The sequence below is a fragment of the Protopterus annectens genome, chromosome 3.part1 (assembly GCF_019279795.1).
Source record: "Protopterus annectens isolate FY-2018-M chromosome 3.part1, PAN1.0, whole genome shotgun sequence".
In the NCBI taxonomy this organism is placed as follows: Eukaryota; Metazoa; Chordata; order Ceratodontiformes; family Protopteridae; genus Protopterus; species Protopterus annectens.
The window spans coordinates 1,564,431,157-1,564,454,486 of NC_056732.1; the positions used below are offsets into that span (position 1 = coordinate 1,564,431,157).

At 42.9% G+C, this 23,330-nt stretch overlaps 1 protein-coding gene across 1 annotated transcript in view; it reads right to left on the reverse strand.

Moving 5' to 3' along the window:
- LOC122797804 (SCO-spondin-like) overlaps positions 1-23,330 on the reverse strand; it is a 4,708,783-nt gene that overhangs the window by 4,344,328 nt on the left and 341,125 nt on the right. Inside the window, exon 13 of the mRNA XM_044066325.1 lies at positions 5,942-6,182. Coding sequence (XP_043922260.1) covers positions 5,942-6,182 — 241 coding nt within the window. The remainder of the gene's footprint in view (positions 1-5,941; positions 6,183-23,330) is intronic.

Genomic DNA, 23,330 nt, shown 5'->3' on the forward strand with positions numbered 1-23,330 from the left:
ACCAAGCTGTGAGCTGGAGAGTTTGAAAGGATTGGTGCAACCCGCCTAATTGGTGAATCAAAAGAGCTGGAACTGGGTCCAGAATCCACAGTTGATCCAGAAGGTGGAGATGTAGGAACGGGAACCATATTTGTCGAGGCCAATATGGGGCAATGAGGATCATTCTGCAACCCAACGATTTTGCTTTCTGAATGAGTCTTGGAATTAGGGGAAAAGGGAGAAAAGCGTAAAGGAGTCCCTGAGGCCAATCGTGGACTACAGCATCTCTGAGTATATGACCTGGAAGAGGAAGTAGGGAGAAGTAGCTGCTGCATTTGTTGTTGAGAGGAGTGGCAAATAGGTCGCAGCAAGGCTGTCCCCATTAGCGGAAGATAAGATCCGCAACTTCCTGATTCAGAGACCACTCATGAGGCATGAGGATAGCTCTGCTGAGCCTGTCCGCTATAACGTTGGATTTCCCAGGGATGTGCATTGCTATCAGAAAACGTTGGGAGGAAATCGCCCATTGCCACATTCTGAGTGCTTCTCGACACAAGGGGTAACACCTGCTCCTGCACTGTTTGTTGATGTACCACACCACTGACATGTTGTCCGTTTAGATTGCAATGGTCATGGAAGGAAGAGAGTCTTGAAGGGCTTGCAATGCTAGGAGAACCGCTCTCATTTCTAGGACATTGATATGCAGATGGTACTCGTGAGGTTGCCAAGTGCCTTGGACTGTCCTGCCTAGATAATGCCACCCCCCCCTATCAGGGAGGCGTCCATGGTCACTGTGGCTACCGGAGGGGGTTGTATGAATGGTCTGCCCTGAATTACTAGTGGGGAGACCATCCACCAAGAAAGGTGCCTTTTGCATGTTTCTGTGATCAGGATCATGTGAGACATGGGTAGTTCCTGGAAAGACCACTGCGTGAAAAGAAGCCACTGAAGGATTCTCATGTGGAAACACGCTAATGGAACAAGAAGAATGGCAGCTGCCATGGAGCCTAGAGCTTGGAGGACATGTCTGACTTGAACCCTTTTGCTCTGCATTAGAATTAACACTTAACGAATACTGGAAACTCTTTCCTGTGGTAATCTTGCAAACATTTCTTTTGTGTTTAATTCTGCTCCTATGTATGTGATAGACTGACAGGGCAACAAGGCAGATTTTTCAAAATGTACTGTAATGCCTAGTTGAGTGCATGATGTGATTGTATAATCCCGTGCCTCTAAGAGTTGACGCCTGGTGGTAGCAGTCAGAAGCCAGTTATCTAGATAGGGAAACACCTTGAATCCTTGATGCCTCAGGTGAGCTGTGACTACTGCCATACAATTGGTGAACACCCTGGGGGCTGAGGTGAGACCAAAGGGCAGAGCTCTGAACTGGTAATGACTGGCCCCTACCCGGAAGTGAAGAAATCTCCTGGAGCATCTGTCCATCTTGATATGGTAGTATGCGTCCTGAAGATCTATCGAGCACATCCAATTGTCCTGACCCAGAAAAGGGTAAATGGACTGCAGTGTCACCATCCAGAACTTTTCTTTTTGTACAGATTTGTTCAATATGCTGAGATCTAATATTGGTCTCCAGGTCCCTGTATTTTTTGGTACTAAAAAGAATCTTGAGTAAGTTCCGGATCCTAGTTGGTCTGCGGGGACTTCTTGAATGGATCTTTTTTCTAGTAGTCTTGAAACTTCTGTAACTGCTTGATCCCTTAGATTGGGTGGGACATCTGGAATGGGCTTTTTTGATTCTATGGGGGATTGATGGAAGGGAATTTTGTAACCTCCGGATATGATGGATAGTACCCATCTGTCTCTTGTTATATTTTCCAGGCTTTTGGGTACAGCAAAAGTCTTCCCCCGATTGCCTCCAGAGGTGAGCAGTCAGGCAACCCTTCAGGGATGCTGGAAGGGTTTGGCAGAGAAGGTTTCTCTGTCACCCTGGTTTTGCGGTCCCCCTCCGCCACGAGGGCGGCATCTGTTATTGTTGTTTCCCCCTCTGCCCCTGGGGGAAAAATCACCACGTGTGTCAGGCAAGGGTCCCTGGGATTTTTGGAACCACATCTTTCCGCTCTTCTGACCCTTGGGATAAGGTCTGGAAGGAGTGGAAAAAGGGGCTCGCATGGCAGAGAGAGTCTTGCCTTCCTGCTCACACCTGGTCAACGTGTCTTTCACCTGAGGTCCAAAGAGAAAGGAGCCATCAAAGGGAGTATTGGTGAAGGATGCTCGAAACGGTTCCGCAAACTGACACAGCCGCATCCAAGTATGTCTCCTGAGAGCCACACCTGTCCCTGCGGCTCTGCTCGCTCCATCGGCTGCATAAGAAATCAGCCTCATGGAGGAGCTGACTATGGAATTAAGAGTTGCAAGCTGAGAAGCTACTTTGGCTGGTGCTCCCTCAGCTGTAGGATCTTGAAGGGTATCTCCAAGATCTTTCAGGAGATCCCTTTGACAATGTGTAAAATGGCATAGATAATTCAGGGACCTCACTGAAAAGGTCACTGAAGCAGACATTCACTTTCCATATCTGTCCATCGTCTGAGACTATTTGTTCAGAGGATGAACAGATGAAGAGGTTTCTGCTAACTCTTTCTTGGTGGCTGCTGCTACCACCATGGCATCATCGGGCACACCGTTGGAGAGGAATTGCTTGTCCTGGGGGGCTGTACTAAATTTGTTTGGTCTCCTCGGAGTAGGTTCCACAGAATCTGGAGCTGACCAAGCCTTTTGAGCCACTACAGATATGAGTGGATCGAAAGGAGGAGATACCCAGGAGGTGGAAGGTCGGGAACCGAATGCATCCAGGTATACAAACTCATCCTCGGTAGGGGCTAGGGAAGTCCAGTCCCTCCTCTGTCTAAGCATTTCAAGGATGTCCAAAAAGGAAACATCTTTAGAGGAAGACCTTGGGGACCCTTTCAATTCATCTATGTCTGTATCTGAAGGGACAGACTCAGGGGACTCTATGTGATTCCTCTTGCACTTTTTCTTCCGGGGACGCTCCTCCGAGTGATCAGGGGAGGCTTCGGAAGAAGAGGGATCACCCAATGGGGTGTCCTGGGGCATAGGTTCCCTACGCTTGGGGTCTGGAGGAGAAGTAGAGGTTGGAACAGACACCATGGGGGGAGGAGCCGATGGAGCTGGCAGTAGAGCTGTTTTGGGGGACAGCACATTCCGCATAACCTCGAAGGCGTCCTGACCTCTAGGCAGAGAAATCTCCGGTTCCGAAGAAACAGGAGTCTTTCTCCGCGTCGAGGGTGACGGCTCCGAAGCCGATGTTGGAGCCGAGCTCACCTGCGCCAAAGCTCCGAGGGGGAGAATGGGGTCGGACAAGGGTCTGATGCCACTCCCCCCCTCGGAGCCGACGAGAGAGCCTCGGCACCCAGATCCCTCGATAGAAGGTACAATTGAGGTAATCAGAGCCGACATCAGAACCGAACAAGAGATGATGATCGGCGCCGACGGTTCTACTACCTGCGGATCCATGGTCTCCGGCTCCGAGCTAAATGTAGCCGGAGGAGGAACAGAAATAGAGGTGGTTGGAGCTGATACCTGTTGAGGTGGGCTGGACAGAATTTTTGCTAGTGCCTGTGACTTAAGCAACCTACTTACTACTCTCTCCACATCATGATCCAATAATCTAGAGGATCGAGAGAGGAATGATGGCTACATTAACTCTGTAACAAAGGTGACTGAGGTGCCGAGTGGATGGACTCCAAGGACAGAGACCTCAGTCTCTTATGGCTTCGAGACGGCTCCGAAATAGCAGATGGAGCTAATGGAGGAATTGTCTTGTCAGTGCCAGCCGGCACCAACATACTTGGTTGGTCAAGTAAAGGAGTCGGCTCCAAAGGTGGAGCCGACGGCATGACAGACTTAGGGGATTTCGCTGGCTGAGTACATTTGGCTGGAGTATCCTGAGGCTTCAATAATCCCCAAAGAATTAATGTGTTTTTGCGCTGCTACAGGACCCTTGGACCAAAAGCGTGACATATAGAACAGGAGTCCTGCAGGTGAACAGCACCCAAACAATATACACAACTAGTATGCCCATCTGCCAGAGACATTTTTTGACAGCATGAGTCACACTTTTTGAAGCCAGATACCTTGGTATCTTTAGACATTATAGTAACAACAACCACAACAACAATAATAAAAAGCTATACTACAAAAAACCAGAAACAAATAGACTTTTTTTTTTTTTTTTTTTTTTACAGTTAAGGAACAGAAGGAAAGCCTCTAATTTAAACGGCTATCCTGGGGGGGGGAGAACTCTCTAATTTAAATGAGTTCAAGGGAACAGAAGGCCTGCGAGTTATGGAGTGACGGCCAACAAAGCTAAAATACACAAGAAAGCAATAAGGGATAAAGGAATATTATCTGTACAAAAAATAGACAAATACTTGACAAACTTCCAAGAATAAACAACAATATATTAATAGAAAAAAATATACTAAGCCTGAGCCAGTAAGGAAGTAACCTCGCAGCTGAAGCGGCAAATGAGATCTGGGTAGCTGACGGTGGGCATGCTGGGATAAGGGGTAGCCTCGAGCCAGTAAACAGCTCTCGAGCTATAGAAGATGGCCAAGTGGAAGCTGAGGATCGGCTCCGAACCCAAACAGCAAGAACGAAGGCGAGATGGACAACTTAACATCACTAATTATACAATGACCCCCCCATTAATATTCCAAAACGTGCACGCTGACTGGTCAGCGTGCACGTTGTAAATCAGACTTATACTAATGGAAAAAGGTCCGGTCGCCTGGACTTTTTCCATTAGTATAAGTCTTTTTTTTTTGTTACAGCAACGGAGAACGCAAGATCTCCATTGCTTTTTTTTAAAGCTGTCTCACTATGTTAAACTCCTTTAACATAGAGAGACACTTTCTAAAAAGCAACAGAGATCTTGCTTTCTCCGTTGCTTCCACCCACAGCTCTGATGTACTGCGTAAGCATATGCATGCGCAGTACATCAGAACTGCCGCAGAATACGAGACAACTGTGGAAGGGCAGCACGGAGGCATTATTCAATGCCATTATTTAAGAAAAGTATTTTTTTTCTTAAATAAATGTCATTGTGTAATAGCAACAACCCACTTCTGGGTGTGGGTTATGCTGGATTTATCCACATTTGTCTTTGTCTGGCCACTCAGGCTTCGCCCTTGTGACCAAACTATACCAACCGTGGGTAAATCCAGCATTACCCACACCCAGGCGTGGGTTATTGCTTAAATATATTACACCATTAGTATAACAAGAGGCATACCACATGCAAGAATTCTGTTCCTAGCAATCAATTTTACATTTTCTCCATTAAACACATATGGGCACTGTTCACAGTGCCACATCTTAAACACATAACAGCCTGATTATAACCAGAGACCAGATAATAATCCTCTATATCTGTTAACAAACCCACAAAAATTGTACATTATATTTCATCGTGTATATTCTTCTTTATGGTGTATAACTTTGTGGTTTGCAGCCAGGTAATGTTTGATCAGTGTATTACCACAATTAACACATTTAAATAAACAGACAGATAAACAAAATCACTTCCAAAGCTGTTATCACTCAAAAAAGGTTAATATTTCTTTTCTCGCAAAGACAGTTATTTGCCTTTCTCCTTCCTTCAGTGACTTCAGAATAGAAAAACAACATGTGGTAGCATGTATGTCACTGAAAAAAGGATCACCTTCCATTTCCAGATATATCTTTCTTTCGGAATGTACATTAGTATGGCAGAATCTTAATATGTCTATTTCCACCTTTTATCTTCTATTCTTGTAATGCATTCCTTGACCCGATGCATGACAAAGTCATACTGCGGTTTAAGGATGGCCTGATTTTGGCTCTGAGGCATTATAATCACCAAAATAAAAGTATAGTGCAGTATACTTAACATTTAATACCTACTCTTATTATATATTGTATAAGCTGGAAATGAGGTTCTTACCACTGGTTACATTTCTGGTTTATGCTTTGCCCAGAAAGGTATCTCTGGCGTCGATGATAGCAAGGACACTCCTCTCTCTTCACGCAGTCTCCATGCTCCAGATAAAATCCTGGTGGGCACTCACAGCCACTCACGCACTCATCCCGACAGTGCTGGGCCTCTGTTGTTTCCACAGCAGCACAACTTGCAGGACAGGTGGACACACAATCAGAGTATACCTTGTGTCTGTCACATTGCTTCTCTGTAAAACAGACACTGTAAATGTATTAATGAGGCATTAAATGCAAATTTATGTTTTTTCATCTTGTCCTTCATCCAGTGCTATACTGTAGTACTTTTCATTTAAATTTGTACTTTATAACTTATTCACTAAAACGTGGCTGCAAATGTAGAAGAAATTTAGAATCGAGTCACTTATACCAGCTTGTTTTGCTTTTGTCTAAGTAATGTTCTCTTATCCTTATTGCTTTTGTGTCTGAGAGATAGTGGCCACCCTGTGTCACTCATAAAATCTACAACTATTACTACTCACATGGTAATCACAGTAATATAATGGAATGTCAATCACTTTCACTACTACAGAAAGAGCTCTAAGCAGAATTCCTCTCTGTGATACAGCAGATCAAGACAAATATCTACTACATTACTCCAGAAAAACTATCATCATGCTTTTAGGATCAAAGAAAAACCTTGCCAAAATAACTCCCCCCACTACACATACTTGACCATCAAAACACTGATTTAGAAAATACCATCTCCTTTAAGTACCTAGGTATCTGATTAGACCCAGCTATAAACTCCACTCTATCTTGACAACACTAGGAAAAAAAATAACATGCTTCTATTCTGGGCCAACAAAATCTCTCCATTCCTGTTCCTGGCCACCAGAACAGCAATAGGCAAAGGTATACTTCCTGTCCAAATCAAATATGGCATTCTTTTAAAAGCACCAGCTTCTAAAAGGAACAGCAAACACATTCAAACTGCAGAAAACCATGTCTGCAGGTGTAGCACCCTTTCCCCAAAACAAGAATGCCACTGTGTAACCTTTGAAAAGGAAAACTGGCTCCTACTCCAACACAGATGTCAACTTGTACTAGGCTCTCTGTTATTCAGACCTCTTAAGGACTTTTTCTCACCTAGTGGGAAAACTTGCAAGACCCCCCGCTCCCACATACAACCTCGGGAACCATAGTAGTTCTGCTACTTTTCTTCAAGCTACCAACATCAAGCTGCATTGCAGAGACCACAGTTTCTCTATTCTTGCTCCCAAATTCTGTGAATCTCTTTCCCCTTATTTTAAAGAATCAATGTCCTACTCTCATTTCTGCTTACAGCTAACAATGTGTCTTATATAAGTGGTCAAATGCAAATGCCAAAGCCAAAGCCGCCATTCTGACAACATTACCTAACCACCTCAGTGCCTCTCTACCCTTTACTTCTCTACTGTCCACTCTGCTGTACCCATTCACAGAACCATGCATATCCTTTACAACTGTATATATTTGTAAGTAACTTCTTATATCTCTTACTCTAATCACACAATTGTATAATTATGTCATTCTCTCCTCTCACTTTATTTTCCTTCTAAACACTTTTCCTCATGTTTTTTTGTAATTAATTTTACATCCTATGCAATTTTTCCCAGGCTGACTGAAACTGGTCATTTGTGATCAGTGCTCTATTTTGGTTAACAAACTTAAATAAATAAAAAAACACATAAATATTTGACTACTCACTTGCCCAAAACATTGCTGATTTCCAAATGTGGACCATCTCAACACTGACAATTAGGCGTTAACAAAAATGAAATCCAACCAAAATCACTGGTTTCTTCGTAAGGGTAACCTACCCTCATCTCTCCTCTGATGCCACAGTTTCTGATCCCTGCACTCTTTGACATTATTAATTTAAATGCACTGCCTGCACTTATTTTTAAAATCGTTTTTTTCCTAAAACTTGCATTTTATCTGTCTCTGGCCTAGCACTCAAGTGTGGGGTTATTTACTGCACTGTTTTAACTTGTTGATACTTGTGAACCTCTGCCTTCCTTAAAAAAACAAAAAAAACAAAAAAAATCTTGCTTTTTTCCTACTTTTCTGAGATTTAAAAAAGTTCAGTTACAGATATGCTGTTCTGAACTGTTTGTAAGTTTCTTGGAGGCCATTGTTTGCTTGGGCTAAAGGGAAGTCTCTGTGTTCATCAGTGGCAGTGATAAACATTGAGCAGTCTGCTTGCCCCTGTGGGAGTGGTTACTGCCTTGTAACTGTAGTTTTATTGGCCATTTTGGGTCAATTCCTAACTCCTTGATCTCCCTCTCTTAAAACCCGATTGCCTCGTGGTTTTGGCGTCTTTTCGGACTTGTTGGCTGTTGGTGAAGCACCCACCATGAGGAGAAAACGCTGAGAGAAGAAAGGAGCCACTTTTGAGATTTTAAGTATTTTGCTTCAGAATATTTGTTAAGTTTTTCTGCATTGCCACCTACTTTTGAGCATTTTCTGGCTTGTTAAACTTGATTTATGTGTTGGTAACTGTATTTAGAACACAACCTAGAGCTGATTACTGAATTTCCTGTCTGCACTTATTTTTAAAATCGTTTTTTTCCTAAAACTTGCATTTTATCTGTCTTTGGCCTAGCACTCAAGTGTGGGGTCATTTACTGCACTGTTCTAACTTGTTGATACTTGTGAAAGTACAGTTTTGTACCTACCATAAATGTAGATGTTCGAAGATCCACATTGCTGCAGTCCTTACATATGGGTAGTCCGCTGTCCTCGGTCGGCCCGAATACCAAAGTATTAGGCTGACGTCGGTCAAGGCGCTTAAAACTGACATCAGGACGTCAGGGTACAAAAGCGCATGACCGACGTCATTTCCTCAGTCTTTTCTTGCCCCAGATGTCAGAAGGCCCTAACAAGACAGGCCAAAGCCAAAAACCAGCAAAACCCAACCAACCACCGGTGCACTAACCATATTTACAATATGTACAACACAAACCACACCACCACCTTCAACAACAGAGGGGAAGGAGGGAGGGTAAATTGGACTGCAGCAATGTGGATCTTCGAACATCTACATTTATGGTAGGTACAAAACTGTACTATGTTCTTCATCTCACATTGCTGCAGTCCTTACATATGGGTAGAATCCCAAAGCACAGGAAAGGGAGGATGGCAAAACTATAAAGCATTAGGAGCTGCCAACATGCCTTGTAAAATTGCAGTTGCAAATCCAGCCCTAGATTTAGAGTAAAGTGGAAGGTGGTAATGCTTAGAGAAAGTATGCACTGAACTCCAAGTAGCTGCTTCCAAAATATCTTTAGTGGCCACCCCCCTTAAAAAAGCTGTAGAAGTGGCAGTAGCCCTAGTGGAATGAGGCCTAATCCCAGCTGGAATCTCCTTACCATGATGGGAATAACAGAAAGCAATACAAAAACCAATCCACTGAGAAATAGTTTGTTTAGAAACAGGTCTGCCCTGAGAACCCAAAGCAAAAGAAACAAACAACTGCTGAGACTGCCTGAACCCTTTAGTTCTGCTCAAATAATATCGCAACTGTGTATATCCAAAGTGTGCAAAATCTTTTCCCCTTTATTTTGGGGGTTTGCATAAAAAGTAGGCAAATGAATAGTTTGGTTTAAAGCCACACTAGAAACCACTTTAGGCATAAAAGAAGGGTTAGTACGCAAAGACACCCTATCCTTGTGGAAAATTAAGAAAGGCTCAACTGCCATAAGGGCCTGTAATTCAGAAACCCTTCTCGCAGAGGTAATGGCCAACAAAAAAGCAGTCTTCCAAGATAAATATTTCAACTCTGCCGATGCTGCAGGCTCAAAAGGTTGTAGAGTGAGTTTCTCCAACACAAAATTGAGATCCCAAGCAGGAGTAGGAGCTCTACGTGGGGGTCTTATATTCTTTGCCCCTCTAAGGAATTGCTTAAACAAAGGCTGAGAAAATAATGGTGGGTCACAGTCATAGTGAGCAGAGATTGCTGCAGCATGAACCTTTATAGAGGAGAAGGACAAACCTTTGTCCAATAACTCAGTAAGGTATTGAAGAGCCACACTTAAATTAGGTTTAGAAACATCAAAGTCCTTTGCTGTACTCCAAAATAAAAATCTCCTCCATTTATCTGCGTAAACTTTCCTTGTACTAGGCCTTCTGGCCTCCAAAATAACATTCAAAACTTGTTGTGGAAGCTGAGACCCTCCAGGGTTTAAACCAGAATATGCCAGGCTGTCAGATGAAGAGAATGAAGTTTGACATTGAGTAAATGACCGTTCTCCTGAGACAGCAGGTGAGGAATCAAGGCAAAGGCCATGGAGGCTCCTGTACCAGACTTCTCAGTAATGGGTACCAGTGCTGTCGAGGCCAATCTGGAGCTATTAAAATCATGTTTGGCTTGTCCTGTCTGACCTTCAGCAGTACCTTTGGGAGGAGAGGCAGAGGTGGAAAGGCATACACGTGAAGATTGCTCCAATTGAATGAGAGAGCATCCACTTTCCAAGCTGAGGGATGAAACCTTTTGTGCAAAACTTTGGCAGCTGGTAATTTAGTGGAGAAGCGAACAGATCTATGTCTGGAGTTCCCCATAACACTGTCAACCTCTGAATACATGAGGATCCAATTTCCACTCGTGGGGATCCATAATTTGTCTGCTCAACACATCCGCTAAGGAGTTCTGTGCTCCTGGCAGAAACCTTGCCTGAAGATTTAGCTGTAAACTGAGAGCAGTCTCCCACAAAATCATTGCTTGTCTGCATAGAGGATAAGAATGCGTTCCCCTTGCTTGTTGATGTACCACATGACAGTTGTGTTGTCTGTTTGAATCAACACCTGCCCTGGAAGAAGTAACTCCTTGAAAGCTATCAATGCAAATTGGACTGCTAACATCTCCTTCAAGTTGATATGTAGATGTTGAAGTCTGGCAGGCCACGTGTCTTGTATCCATTTTCCATTTAGATGAGCTCCCCAAGCTTTGTCTGAGGCATCTGTCGTTAAAATCTGACTCGCCTCTGGCCGGGTCACAGAGAGTCCCTTGTTTAGGTGACATTCCTGAGCCCACCACAAAAATTCCTTTTGAATGCAAGGTATTATTTGAATGACAGTGTCCAAATCTTGGCAGTGCTGTGTCCATACATTCTTGAGATACCATTGTAGCTTCCTCATATGCAGTTTGGCATTGGGAAGTACCAGAATACAAGATGCCATGAACCCCAAGGCTTGAAGGACTGTCCTTGCAGCCAGCCTGGACTGATGAGACAACTGGTGGAAGTAAAGAGAAAGATTCTTTTGTTTGTCCGGGGTCAAAAAGGCCATCTGGGATGCTGTATTCAGTCTCACACCCAGAAAGCACATGTCCTGAGAGGGTACTAGACTGGACTTTATTTCGTTCACAGAATACCCCAGGCATCTTAACACTGCCATCACATACTGTAAATGATGAAGAAGTTCGTCCTTTTCTTGGGCCAGTATCAGGCAATCGTCCAAATAAGGATAGATCTGTATTCCTCTTAGCCTGAAGAAAGCTACCACTGGAGCCAGAACCTTCATGAACACTCTGGGCGCAGTAGATAAGCCAAAGGGCAATGCAGAGAACTGATAATGTGAAGTCCCAGCCCGAAAACGCAGATACTTCCTGCAACTGGGCCTGATAGGAACATGAAGGTAAGCCTCTTTGAGATCCAGAGTCACCATCCAGTGATCTTTGCCCAGCAGAGGTAAAAGTTGTTGTAACGTTAACATTTTGAACTTGGGAATGTCCAGATATGTGTTGAGGATGGATAAATCCAAAATTGGTCTCCACGTGTTTCCTTTCTTTGGTACTAGAAACAGGCGAGAATAAAATCCTAGGCCCACTTCTGGCAGAGGAACCGTTTGTATGGCTCTTATTTGAAGTAGTAGAGAAATTTGTTTGCGAGCCTCTAGTCTTTGCTGAGGAGGAACGTCCGGCATGCCTTTGAAAGGAGGCAAGGTATGGAAATAAAACTTGTAACCCTGACGTATGATATCCAATACCCATTTGTCTTGGGTAACCAACATCCAATTTTCCTTGAAGAGTGCTAACCTTCCTCCCAAAGGTGCTGCCAGGCAAGAAGGATCTGGCAGCTGAAAAAGTAGGTCATTGGGCCTGTTTACGAAAGGACTGGCCCCTGCCCTCACCCGAAGATTGTGCAGGTGAACTCCCTGTTCTAGGCCTGAAAGAACTCTGAGCTCTGCCCCTACCACGTCTAGATCTACCCCTAGACTGAGAATCATAAGAAGGATACATCCACCCCTTAGCAGGCCAATTCCTACTAAACTTCGGAGGCTGAACTTGCAAAAAATCTTTAACAGCCTGCATAGACTTAGCCTTGTCTTCCATTTTCTTCAAGACTGACTCCACAGGTGAACCAAACAACACATCAGACTGCAAAGGAGCATCCAAAATCCTTGTCTTAACATGGTCAGATAAATTCTGATCCTTTAACCAGGCGTGCCTCGAAGAACTGAGCCAGTGGCAGCCACCCTAGACGAGGCCTGCACAGCATCAAAACCACACTGTAATGAATGCTTACCCACTTGTTCAGAGACATGCACCAAATCTTGCAACTCTTTACACTCAATGCCTTCCGCCAGAGCATCCACCTTAGACTTCAATTGAGAAAGAAGAAAGTTTTGATATTTCAACATATGAAACTGGCAATTCAAAGCCCTCATAGCTAAGGTAGAAGATGTATAGACCTTCTTTCCCCATCTATCCAAAGCTCTGGCTTCTTTATCTAGAGGAACCGGATTTTTACAACAGAGGCCTTGACACCCTTAGGTCCCTGACTAATAGTTTCTGGGTCCGCCCTAGGACTCTTATAAAGATATTTATGAGCCTCAGGCACCCTGTAATACCTATCCGGTTTAACAGGAGCAGGAGGCAGAGAATCAGGATTAAGTGAAGCCTCTGCAAACACATCTTCCACAACATCCAGAACAGGGGGTATAGCCAAGGGCCTATGCTGGGGTAACAGCAAAAACTCCCTAAGCCTTTTCCTAGAATCAGAGAAGTCCTGACCTTCCCACTTAAAATGTTCCCTCATAGAATGAAGTGTCTCTGAAAAAGAAAAATCCTCTGGAGGAGAAGCAGAAGGAGTGGAATCATCTGCATCAGAATCAGAATAAGGAGAATACTCCTGCAAGTCTTCAGCTGAAGACTCTGAAATATCCGAAGCCTGCTCAAAACTTCCCAACTCTGGCTCCACCCTAGGCCTCTTATCAGGAGGGGGCATAGAACCTCTAATCAGAGTAATTAAATCTTCTGCCATTTTAAGCATGTGCTTCTTAGGCACAGACCCTGCTGAACTAGGAGTGACACCAACAGAAGCTGAAACTGGCCTGCCTCTGGGAGAAGCCTTGGAAACAGAAGGAGAAGGCCTAACCACCCTAGGAAGGGAGGGGAGTACAGTAACTTGGGAAGCCCCTTCAGCCTGACCTGCCTCCTGAGAGACCACCTCCTGCAAAATCAAAGTCTCCCCCTGAGACTCCAGAGAAGCCTCCGTCGGAACCACCGGTTCCACTGAAGCCTCTAAAGAACCGGCGTCCGGAACAGACGACTCATCTTGCCTGGGTTTAACTGCTTTGTCTTTGCGCTTCTTCGCAGAAGCGGGCGCCGGAGAATCCGATGGCATATTATAATTGCACCGCTTCCCAAAGACCAGCCTAGCACAATCCAACCTTCGCTTAATAGTGCGCTTATTGAACCTAGCACAAAAGCGACACCCAACAACGTCGTGCTCAGGCCCCAAACAAGGAATGATAATCCCTATGCGGTATCTGTTTCCCACAAGAAATACAGTTATTCACTTTTTCTGACATCCGGTAAAACACTGAGGCAAGAAAAAACCAAAATAATCCCCAACGGGGTACTTAGCCAACTTGGATTCGGTCTGAAACTCCGAACTCGAAAAATTTCAGAACGCCGAACGGCACTTGCAACGCTGCTTCTGCATCGGACCATGCGGCAAAAAAAGACTGAGGAAATGACGTCGGTCATGCGCTTTTGTACCCTGACGTCCTGATGTCAGTTTTAAGCGCCTTGACCGACGTCAGCCTAATACTTTGGTATTCGGGCCGACCGAGGACAGCGGACTACCCATATGTAAGGACTGCAGCAATGTGAGATGAAGAACATCCTCTGCTTTCCTTAAAAAAAAAAACAAAACAAAAAAAAAAATCTTGCTTTTTTCCTACTTTTCTGAGATTTAAAAAAGTTCAGTTACAGATTTGCTGTTCTGAACTTTGTAATTTTCTTTGAGGCCATTGTTTGCTTGGGCTAAAGGGAAGTCTCTGTGTTCATCAGTGGCAGTGATAAACATTGAGCAGCCTGCCTGCCCCTGTGGGAGTGGTTACTGCCTTGAAACTGTAGTTTTATTGGCCATTTTGGGTCAATTCCTAACTCCTTGATCTCCCTCTCTTAAAACCCTCTTTTGCGCGGTTTTGCGCGTTTTTGTGCATAGCGCAACATCAGGTAGCGCCGCCTAATTGGGTTTAAACTATTCCTGGCTCCACAAAGTCTGCTCTTCACTTTTTCCCTTAGAACTCCTCTATCTCTCAAATTAAACACCATATTCTCATTCTAAGGCCCCTCACTGGTCCAAATAAGTAATTTTACAAGTTAACACTAATAAACCATAAGCACTACTTACTCTTATACTCTCTATGATTACCTTGTCCCCTATTGGTCCGTTTTAATTCAGTTCCCTATATTACTCTAGCATGTCCAAAGGTCAGTCAATGGTTTCCTCTCCAGTCCAGCTGGTGAATCTGGGAATTTTGAAGCAATGTTACAACTGTCTCATGTACACGGACAACCCTCTCCTCCTCCAAACAGGTTCACATATATGTGAGAGATGCAACCATATAGCCAAACTGGAGGCTGAGCTCTCTCATCTCAAAACTGGTGTAACCAGTCAGGGGGAGAAGGTAACCTCACACAACAAAATTCCAGTATCACATAGTCCCACCACAACAGCGAACCAAACACATAAAAACACAAAAACATACTCGGAGGCTCTAAATAAAAATCTACCTAAGCAACAGAGACCTCCAAAGCAGACATCCAAGCAAACGCTACCCCAAAACAAAACATGTACAACACATAGCACACAAAGTCAGTGTGCCAAGCAGTCACAGCCCTTAAGGCTGAATAACACACCTGATACTCTTGTAATAGGTGACTCTATTGTCAGACACACTGACGTCCTTCTCACCAGGCTGAATAAAGAGAAGATCACAGTGAGCTGCCTGTCGGGAGCTAGAATCCGCCATACAACACAAGCACTCAGGTAACTCCAAAGCAAATACAAATATGACTCAGTCATTGTACATGCTGGCGTGAATGACCTGAGACATACCTCCCTCGACTACATGAAAAGAGACATAGAGGAGCTCTCTGATCATGTAGCCCAGGCCGGTATGACCCTGACCTTGAGCAGCATCTTACCCTCACCTAGAATGATGCCACAGTATAAAGACAAAATGATCGATTTTAACAATTGGCTAAAATTTTGGTGTCATTCAAAGGGGATCCAGTGTCTGTCAGCCTGGGATGACATGCTCGACAAGCCACGTTGCTTCGCTAGGGACGGCTTGCACCTGTCACCCCTGGGCTTTCGGATATTGGCAAAGGCTCTTGCCACCCCCATAGTGCCGTTTTTAGGCAAGGCTCAAAAGTCAAACCCACCTCCATAGACAGCACAAGGAACAAGAAACTAAGGGTAATGCTGCTAAACGCCAGAAGTCTTAACCTCAAGATGCATGCACTCGAAGCTCTCCTCAGTATGGAGAACATCGATATCTGTGCAGTGACAGAAACCTGGTTCAAGGCTCCAGAGAGCACCCCAGCACTACCAGGTTATACCTCATATCATGTTTTTCGACCCCAAAACCCGGACCGAACCACAAAAGGAGGGGGAGTTTCCATATTTATCAAGGATATCCACACCTCCAGGTTAGTGGCATTGCACGTATCGGAGACCATCCATGTGCAACTGACAGTGGGCAAGACTGCTTTTCAGTTTATAGCATCCTACAGACCACCCTCTCAATGTCAGGAATCCCACTCGGCTTTCCTGAAAACATTGGAGAACATGAAGATCTCTCCAAACACCATTATATTGGGTGACTTCAACTACCCAAACATAGACTGGGAGCATTACTCAAGCCCCAGCACCTTAGCCCAAAGGTTCCTGGAATTTATAAACTCAAATGCTATGGAACAACTAGTCACCACTCCCACAAGAGGGGAAAACATACTAGACCTGATCATTACCAACATAGGGACTCTATGCTCCATACTAGAAGTATATCCCTCATTGGTAAGATCAGACCATAAATTAATTTCACTGGATATCCACATCCCGACCCCACCCCCAGCCCAGAAAACCACAGTGAAAAACTTCTCAAAAGCGAACTTCACACTTCTGAAAACCGAAGTGGAATCCTTCAAGGCCCCAGGGCCAGTGGAAACTACTGCCCAAACTGCAGAATCCTATATAAACGCATTCTACGGACATCTCCAGGAATGCATGGATCATGCTATCCCTAACAAAATCAAGACCCAATCATCCAAAGGCAGGCGTCCAGTCTGGTGGACCCCAGCCATAAATAAACTGTACAACAGAAGGAGGAAGCTACTACATGATAGAGCAAAATCCCTAAAAAGGAAGGCATCTCTGATCAGTACTAGCAAAAAAATTACGATCCCTCATAAAATCCTCCAAGGCCAGCTTCGAGAGAAAAATTGCACAGGACACTAAAGACAATCATAAGGCTTTTTCAGTTATGTTAGGAACCTGGGATGCAACTCCCAGACTTGTTCTGAGTTGATTCTAAATGACAAAAAATACACTGAACCCACAGACATCGCCACTATCCTGGCAGACAGGTTCAGTGCAAACTTCTCCACCCCCTCCCCCCAAAAGAGCAAGTATCTATCCCGGCAGAGTGCAGCCTCCCAAGCATCTCTGATGCTCAGGTGAAGGCCGCCCTCTCCAAAGCAAAAAACACTGCTTCCATGGGACCAGATGGCGTCCCGGGTTGCGTCCTACATGAACTCCAAGAAGAACTCATCCCTCAAGTAAAACTGCTGTACAATCTCAGCCTCACTACAGGATATGTGCCTAAAGAATGGCGTACAGCAACAGTGGTCCCACTCCACAAGGGTGGCGCCTCTGCGGACCCTGGAAACTATCGCCCCATAAACCTGACTAGCCTGGTCTGCAAGGCTATGGAGAGGATCATCATGGAACTCATAAACAAAGACATTGGGGACCTACAGACACTAGATCCTACCCAATTTGGCTTCGTCAAGGGCAGATCCTGCCTTTTGAACCTGGTCGACTTCTTCGAAACAGTCACCAAGGCCATAGATGAAGGGAAGGTAGTCCACACAGCCTATCTGGACCTCGCAAAGGCATTTGACACAATACCCCACTTGGGCATCATAGATAAGCTATCCAGCCTAAATATAAACCCCTATGTCACAAGATGGGTCGCAAACTGGCTCAAAGACAGAACCCACAGAGTCAGAGTTGCTGGAGCCATGTCAGACTCGAAACCGGTCACAAGTGGCGTCCCACAAGGTTCTGTCCTGGGACCTCTCTTGTTTGGTATTTACTTTTCTGAGGTACTGGCCAACGTGGGAGGACTATGGCTCACCAAGTTTGCAGATGACTGCAAACTGGGCGCTATAATCGACTCTCCAGCTGACACAAACATCCTTCAAAAAAGTCTCGCAGAGACGGATAACTGGTGCCAGAGCTATGGTCTAAAGCTAAATGCCAAAAAGTGTATAGTCATACCCTTTGGCAAAAACAATGTGCCCACAAATTACCACATAGGTGGTAACCCATTAAGTACAGAGAAAGTAATTAGGGATCTGGGGACCCAAGTTGATAGCAATCTCTCCTTTGACAACCACATTGCCAAAGTGGTTAGAAAGACCTTCTACATAGCCCACCTCATCATGAAAGGATTCACATCTAGATCAAGAGAGGTAATCGTGCCCCTTTATTCATCCCTCATCAGGCCCATCATAGAATACAATGCCCCCTTTGGGATGTACCTTACCATACACCTGCAGCAATTAGAAAGACCCCAAAAGTACCTCACCAAGAGGATCAAGGGACTCAAACGGATGCCATATGCTGCTCGGTTAAAAAAACTCCAGCTCTACTCAATTGCATACCCCCTACTTAGAGGCGATCTATGCCTGACATATAAAGCTATGTCCAACCCAGAATTAATGGACATGCTCCACCTCAGTAAATCTAAATCCCTTAGAGCCACGCGCTCGAGGGACTTGAACCTCAGCACAGAAATAAATAGAACATGCTGGAGGGACAGATTCATAACCCAGAGGCTCCCTTCGCTCTGGAATAGAATTCCAATTCATGTTAGGCAGAGCACCTCACTGACTCTCTTCAAGAAGAATCTTGATGATTGGATGGGGGATTGTAGGTTTGTCCCGGGGATTACTTCCGTGTCACTATTAGACAGAGGCACATTAAACTAAACTTTAAAAAGGGCACAGTATACTCAAATCAAGGGGTGGCGTAAGCCAAACACAATCAGACTAGGCTTTTAAATGCCCCAGGGCAGATAGCCTAGTATGAACCTATGAACCTATAAATTATAGTCAATGCATGCTAGTGGAAACTAAAATTACCAAATGCAACAACCTTAATTGAAAAACACTATCTTTTACATGTAGGTGTAATTATTTTAAGTTTTGTCATCAATGAAGAGGACGTCAGAAAATGGGTCACTGATAAATAATCATGTTGTACGACCAGATCTATGTGATAATGGAGAACACTGGACCTTACAGTGTATTTACGTAGCTGTCAAAATGTTGCAGTGGTAGCATTAATTGGCAACTGCCATCATAACATTCTGAAAGTTTCTGGAACTTGGAGGAGCAGCATTTTTTTTAATTATGTTTGCAAAGAGGCTGTCACCCACTTAGTCTCCATGTCTCCATCTTAAAAAATGTAGCTGTAGAGAATTAAGGGAGGCAGTAGCCCCTCTTTCATTGCAAACAAAACTAAGGAAATGATAATTTGCCTGAATAGTTGTGTCTCGACACTATCAATCTCAGTAACTGCCGCTCAACCTAAGTAAAAATAGCAACATTCCAAGCTGATAAACATTCTGTCTAGTTATCAATTTGCTACTTAGCTGTTTATATATTAACTAAGTCTGCTAACTAAACTACCGGGTTAAGGAAAGAAATAGGGTTATCAAGCTACAGTACACAGTCCTATGGATTCAGAAAGAACCCTAGAGCTAATGATAACAGCTGTGGCCAAAAGGAACTATTTACACAATGCATGAATTTACAATTCAACAACATATTACTACAATGAGGAAAGACCTCATTCTAATTTCCATGTCTCTGAACTCCCCTTAACTACCACTATTGATAATCAGCACTTTCCTGCATTTGTTAACAATGGCTGTCCATGCTTTGTGGTAGCACAAGCACCCCCCTTCCCTCTCCTGCAAACACACACACACACACACACACACACACACACACACACACACACACACACACACACACACACACACACACGCACACACACGCACACACAAAAACACACACACTTTTTCTCTCTCTCTCTCTCTCTCTCTTATTTGTCCCTGAGCTGTCAAAACATCTCCAGTTTTTATTCTTATGTTTTGCCGGCCCTTTTAAATCATGGATGAGTACAGTTAGCCAGTAACGCCAGACATTAGCGTTCCATAGTAACTATTGTGCAGAAACTGCATTGTGACACCACACCTGCCGCTCTCTTAACTTTTAAAGTGACCCCATGTCATATTAAAAACGTTCTTCCTGGTGTCATCTAGTGTTCCCCTTGGGTTTGTCCTATAGCTTGCCCTCCACATGGACACACTCCTATCCCTCTCAACTTTACCTGATTTTACAGAACACTCCTGTTGTGCATCTTACAGTCACCCCATCACTTGTAACTCACTGATGTAATCATTGAATCAAGCCAGACATTAGAGTTTCATGCTTCATATTATGTAAAACTCTAAGATCTCTACACTAATTGATTAGTTAGTGCAGTCAGTTAATGTTGCTGCCTGTGTCAAGGGTGCAGGATTTAAAACTTTGTCCTCCTTTTACTTTACATATTTTAAAGACTTAGGAAATATTTCCAAGTATCACTGACATCTAGTAGCAGCGCAGATATCCTCTGTGCAAGGGTACAGAGTGGAAATCTTTTTAGTGCCTTTAAAGGATGATGTGAAATGTATCCCTGGTTGCTGCTGCCCCCTCCAACCCACACACATCCATCATTATTCTAGCTCTGTACTTACACAAGGTCCAGTGTTCTCCATTATTACTTCCTTTAGACTCAGTTACAGCTATTAACTTTTCTTCCCTGTGGAATGAGATTAAGGGCCCTACTGGAAATCCTCCATACCCTCCTGCTTTGTGATCTGCTGGTCACTATACCCTAACATATCAATCGCTTCTATATGTATATAAATATACAAGCATTATCTACAGAAATGGGCACACAATAAGCAAAGAAAAAATGGTTAACATTTTTTCCATTGTGTCACCTATATACATCTCTACTTGCTAGAAAGGACAGCAACATCATAACTGCTCTATGGATAGTGGTGTGCAGCACAGGCCATTTCTACAGTGTAACATGGCTGGATTCTGTAATGATGTCAGTCAGTCTTAAGCTCAAATGACATGCAGTTTGACATTAGAAATTATAAGGATCTCAAATTAGTCCACTAACTTTTTTGCTTTCTATTGTTCATGCCTGATTATTACACATACCAGCACCAGATTATATGGCCATCCTCCCTTTCCTTCTTTCTTTTACTTTATTGTAGGTAAGTGTAATGGAACTAAAGTCCATTTTACTTCCAGCTTATTACAGTACAATCAAAAATATATATTATCAATATAAACAGACAACATAACCCAGTACCAAAGAAATGTAGATTTCCAGCATTAAGGGAAGTGAACACTTTCCATATGGAAGAACACATCACAAAAAGGAAAGAAAATTAATTGCATAGGAATGATAGCTCTTGACATCAGCAGTCCAAATCTTAATTTAGACCACTGTCAAAATTTCTTATGCAAGATCTATGCAATAGATCATTTTACACTTTTATTAAAAATAAGAAAAAAAGAATCAAGCTGGGAGTGCTTGTATAAGCAACAGTTTATTAAGTTAAAACAGAAAGATGAGAGCTTCTGCTCATGTCATAGCTTTATCAGAGATTTAAACCTAAAAACATTATCAAAGTACAGAAAGAAAATGATACATTACAGTATACCGCTCTTAGCTTAGGGAGAGCCTAGCCAAACACTTAAGGAAAAAATATAGTTTACTATGGTTTCAGAAACAATTTATTTATGCCCTGTATGCTAGCTCTGAATGATGGTACATTCAAAAATTCCAATTCTGGGAGAAGCCAGATGAGCCTGAATACAAGCAACTCATAACTGACAAACAGAATTTGCCTCATTGTTAATTTGGATTTCCAAGAGGATTAGCCTTACTGTTATAGATGCATAATTAAGCTTTCTTCTTGAAATTTTAAGTTTGTGCCCTTTCCAGATAATCTTTCCTATGATTGTATACACCTTAGCCAGGAATACGGAATTACACAAGTGAGCAAAAACAAAAACAACACAACCAGCTGAACAAGTAATCAATACCGAAAATAATTAAACAGACGTCCACTTCAGAAATCACCTTTATTCACAGGCAGAGTTAAGTGCCTTTGTCCTTATTGTTTGTGGACTTCATCAGAACTAATAACAAAATGCAAGCAGTGTCTTAAAAATAGCATGGAAAACACATGATCAATTAAATAAAAATGTGTGATAAGCAATCAATAAATCTAAAACTTTAATAAGAGCTGTAATGCTTTAAAAGAGTAACATTAACAAAAAAAATTACATATTCACCTGGTTTGTGCCTGCAAGCGGTCCACTGACATCAATGTACTACTCCAGCAAATAAATATAAATAAATAAAAACAAAATAAATAAATAAAATATTAAAACAATATGAAAAAACTTCAATGTTTAGTCCATCTCAATTTCAATACACTTGAAATTGAGACATGATCATACAAAACTGGGAATTCTGAGGTATTGACCCTCAGTTGCCATAATACTTGCCTGTCTACCAATAGGAGTCACCAGGTTCTACCCCTATTATTTTTCCATTATCTTTAAGGCAAAAAAATAAAAACTTCTTACAATTAATACAAATCATTGTACGATGTCTAAGTTTGTTATTCATGTCTTTAGTTTTAATGTCAATAATTTATTTATTTATTTATTTCCAGTTTGATAACCGGGGTGGTCCACTGGGCTCAAGGAGCCCGTTTTCAGTGGAGGCCCGAGGAGAAAAGCAACAAAATTACAAAGATACAATAAAAATATGATAAAAAGTACAATAAAATGCAGTTATGAATATTCCTAGTATTATATAATATTTAAACAAAATTGTAAGATGATACAGTGAGATGTAGCAAAAAGATGTAGTGCAATAAGTGAAATATAGGAGACTTAAGGATAGTTCATACAGAACATGCTTGGTAACGAAGATGGGTAGTGTAAAGTATGCAGAGTAGTAAGAATAAATACCTAAAGTGGAGGAAGGAGAGAGAGGCAGTTAAGTAGTGAAGCAAGAGGCAATTGTTTATTAGAAAGAAGAACATATGTGAGAAAAAAGCAATAGGGGGTAATACAAGGGGGATGGAGGGTAAAGTTAGTAGAAGAGTGTTGGGCACAATTTGTAGAATGTGAGAGTCATTAGTTAGTCAAATGTAATATAGGTTTAGATGGAAGAAGTATATGGGGGGGGAGAAGTACAGAAAGAAGGGTATGTATAGTATTTACACTATGAAAGAAATATCAAGGGGAAGCTGTTGGGCAGAATAGCAAGGTGAAGAAGTATTTAATGAAGAACAAGTAGAAATTAGTTTAATAGGATTAGGGGGGCAGAGAGCAATTACATTTCCAATTTTGGGAGAGATGAGAATGGAGCTGGGATTTAAAGAGTTCAAGGTTATTGAAGATTCTTAGTGAGGGGGGAAGAGAGTTCCATTTTTTTTGCTAGGGAATAGGATAGCAGACACTGGCTAGCAGGACGTTTTGGTTTGTGAATAGCAAGTTGATTTTGTTGTGCAGATCTTAGGACAACAATGTCCGTAAATGCAGTGTAATGCCCTTTCTGTTTTTCCTACACAGAAACAATCACATGCAAATTAGAGTGATATTGCAGTCACATCTGGCTGGACAGTCAATCACTCTGGGATGTCCTGCTACAAAAATATTAGAGTTCTCATAGATGTATCTACAA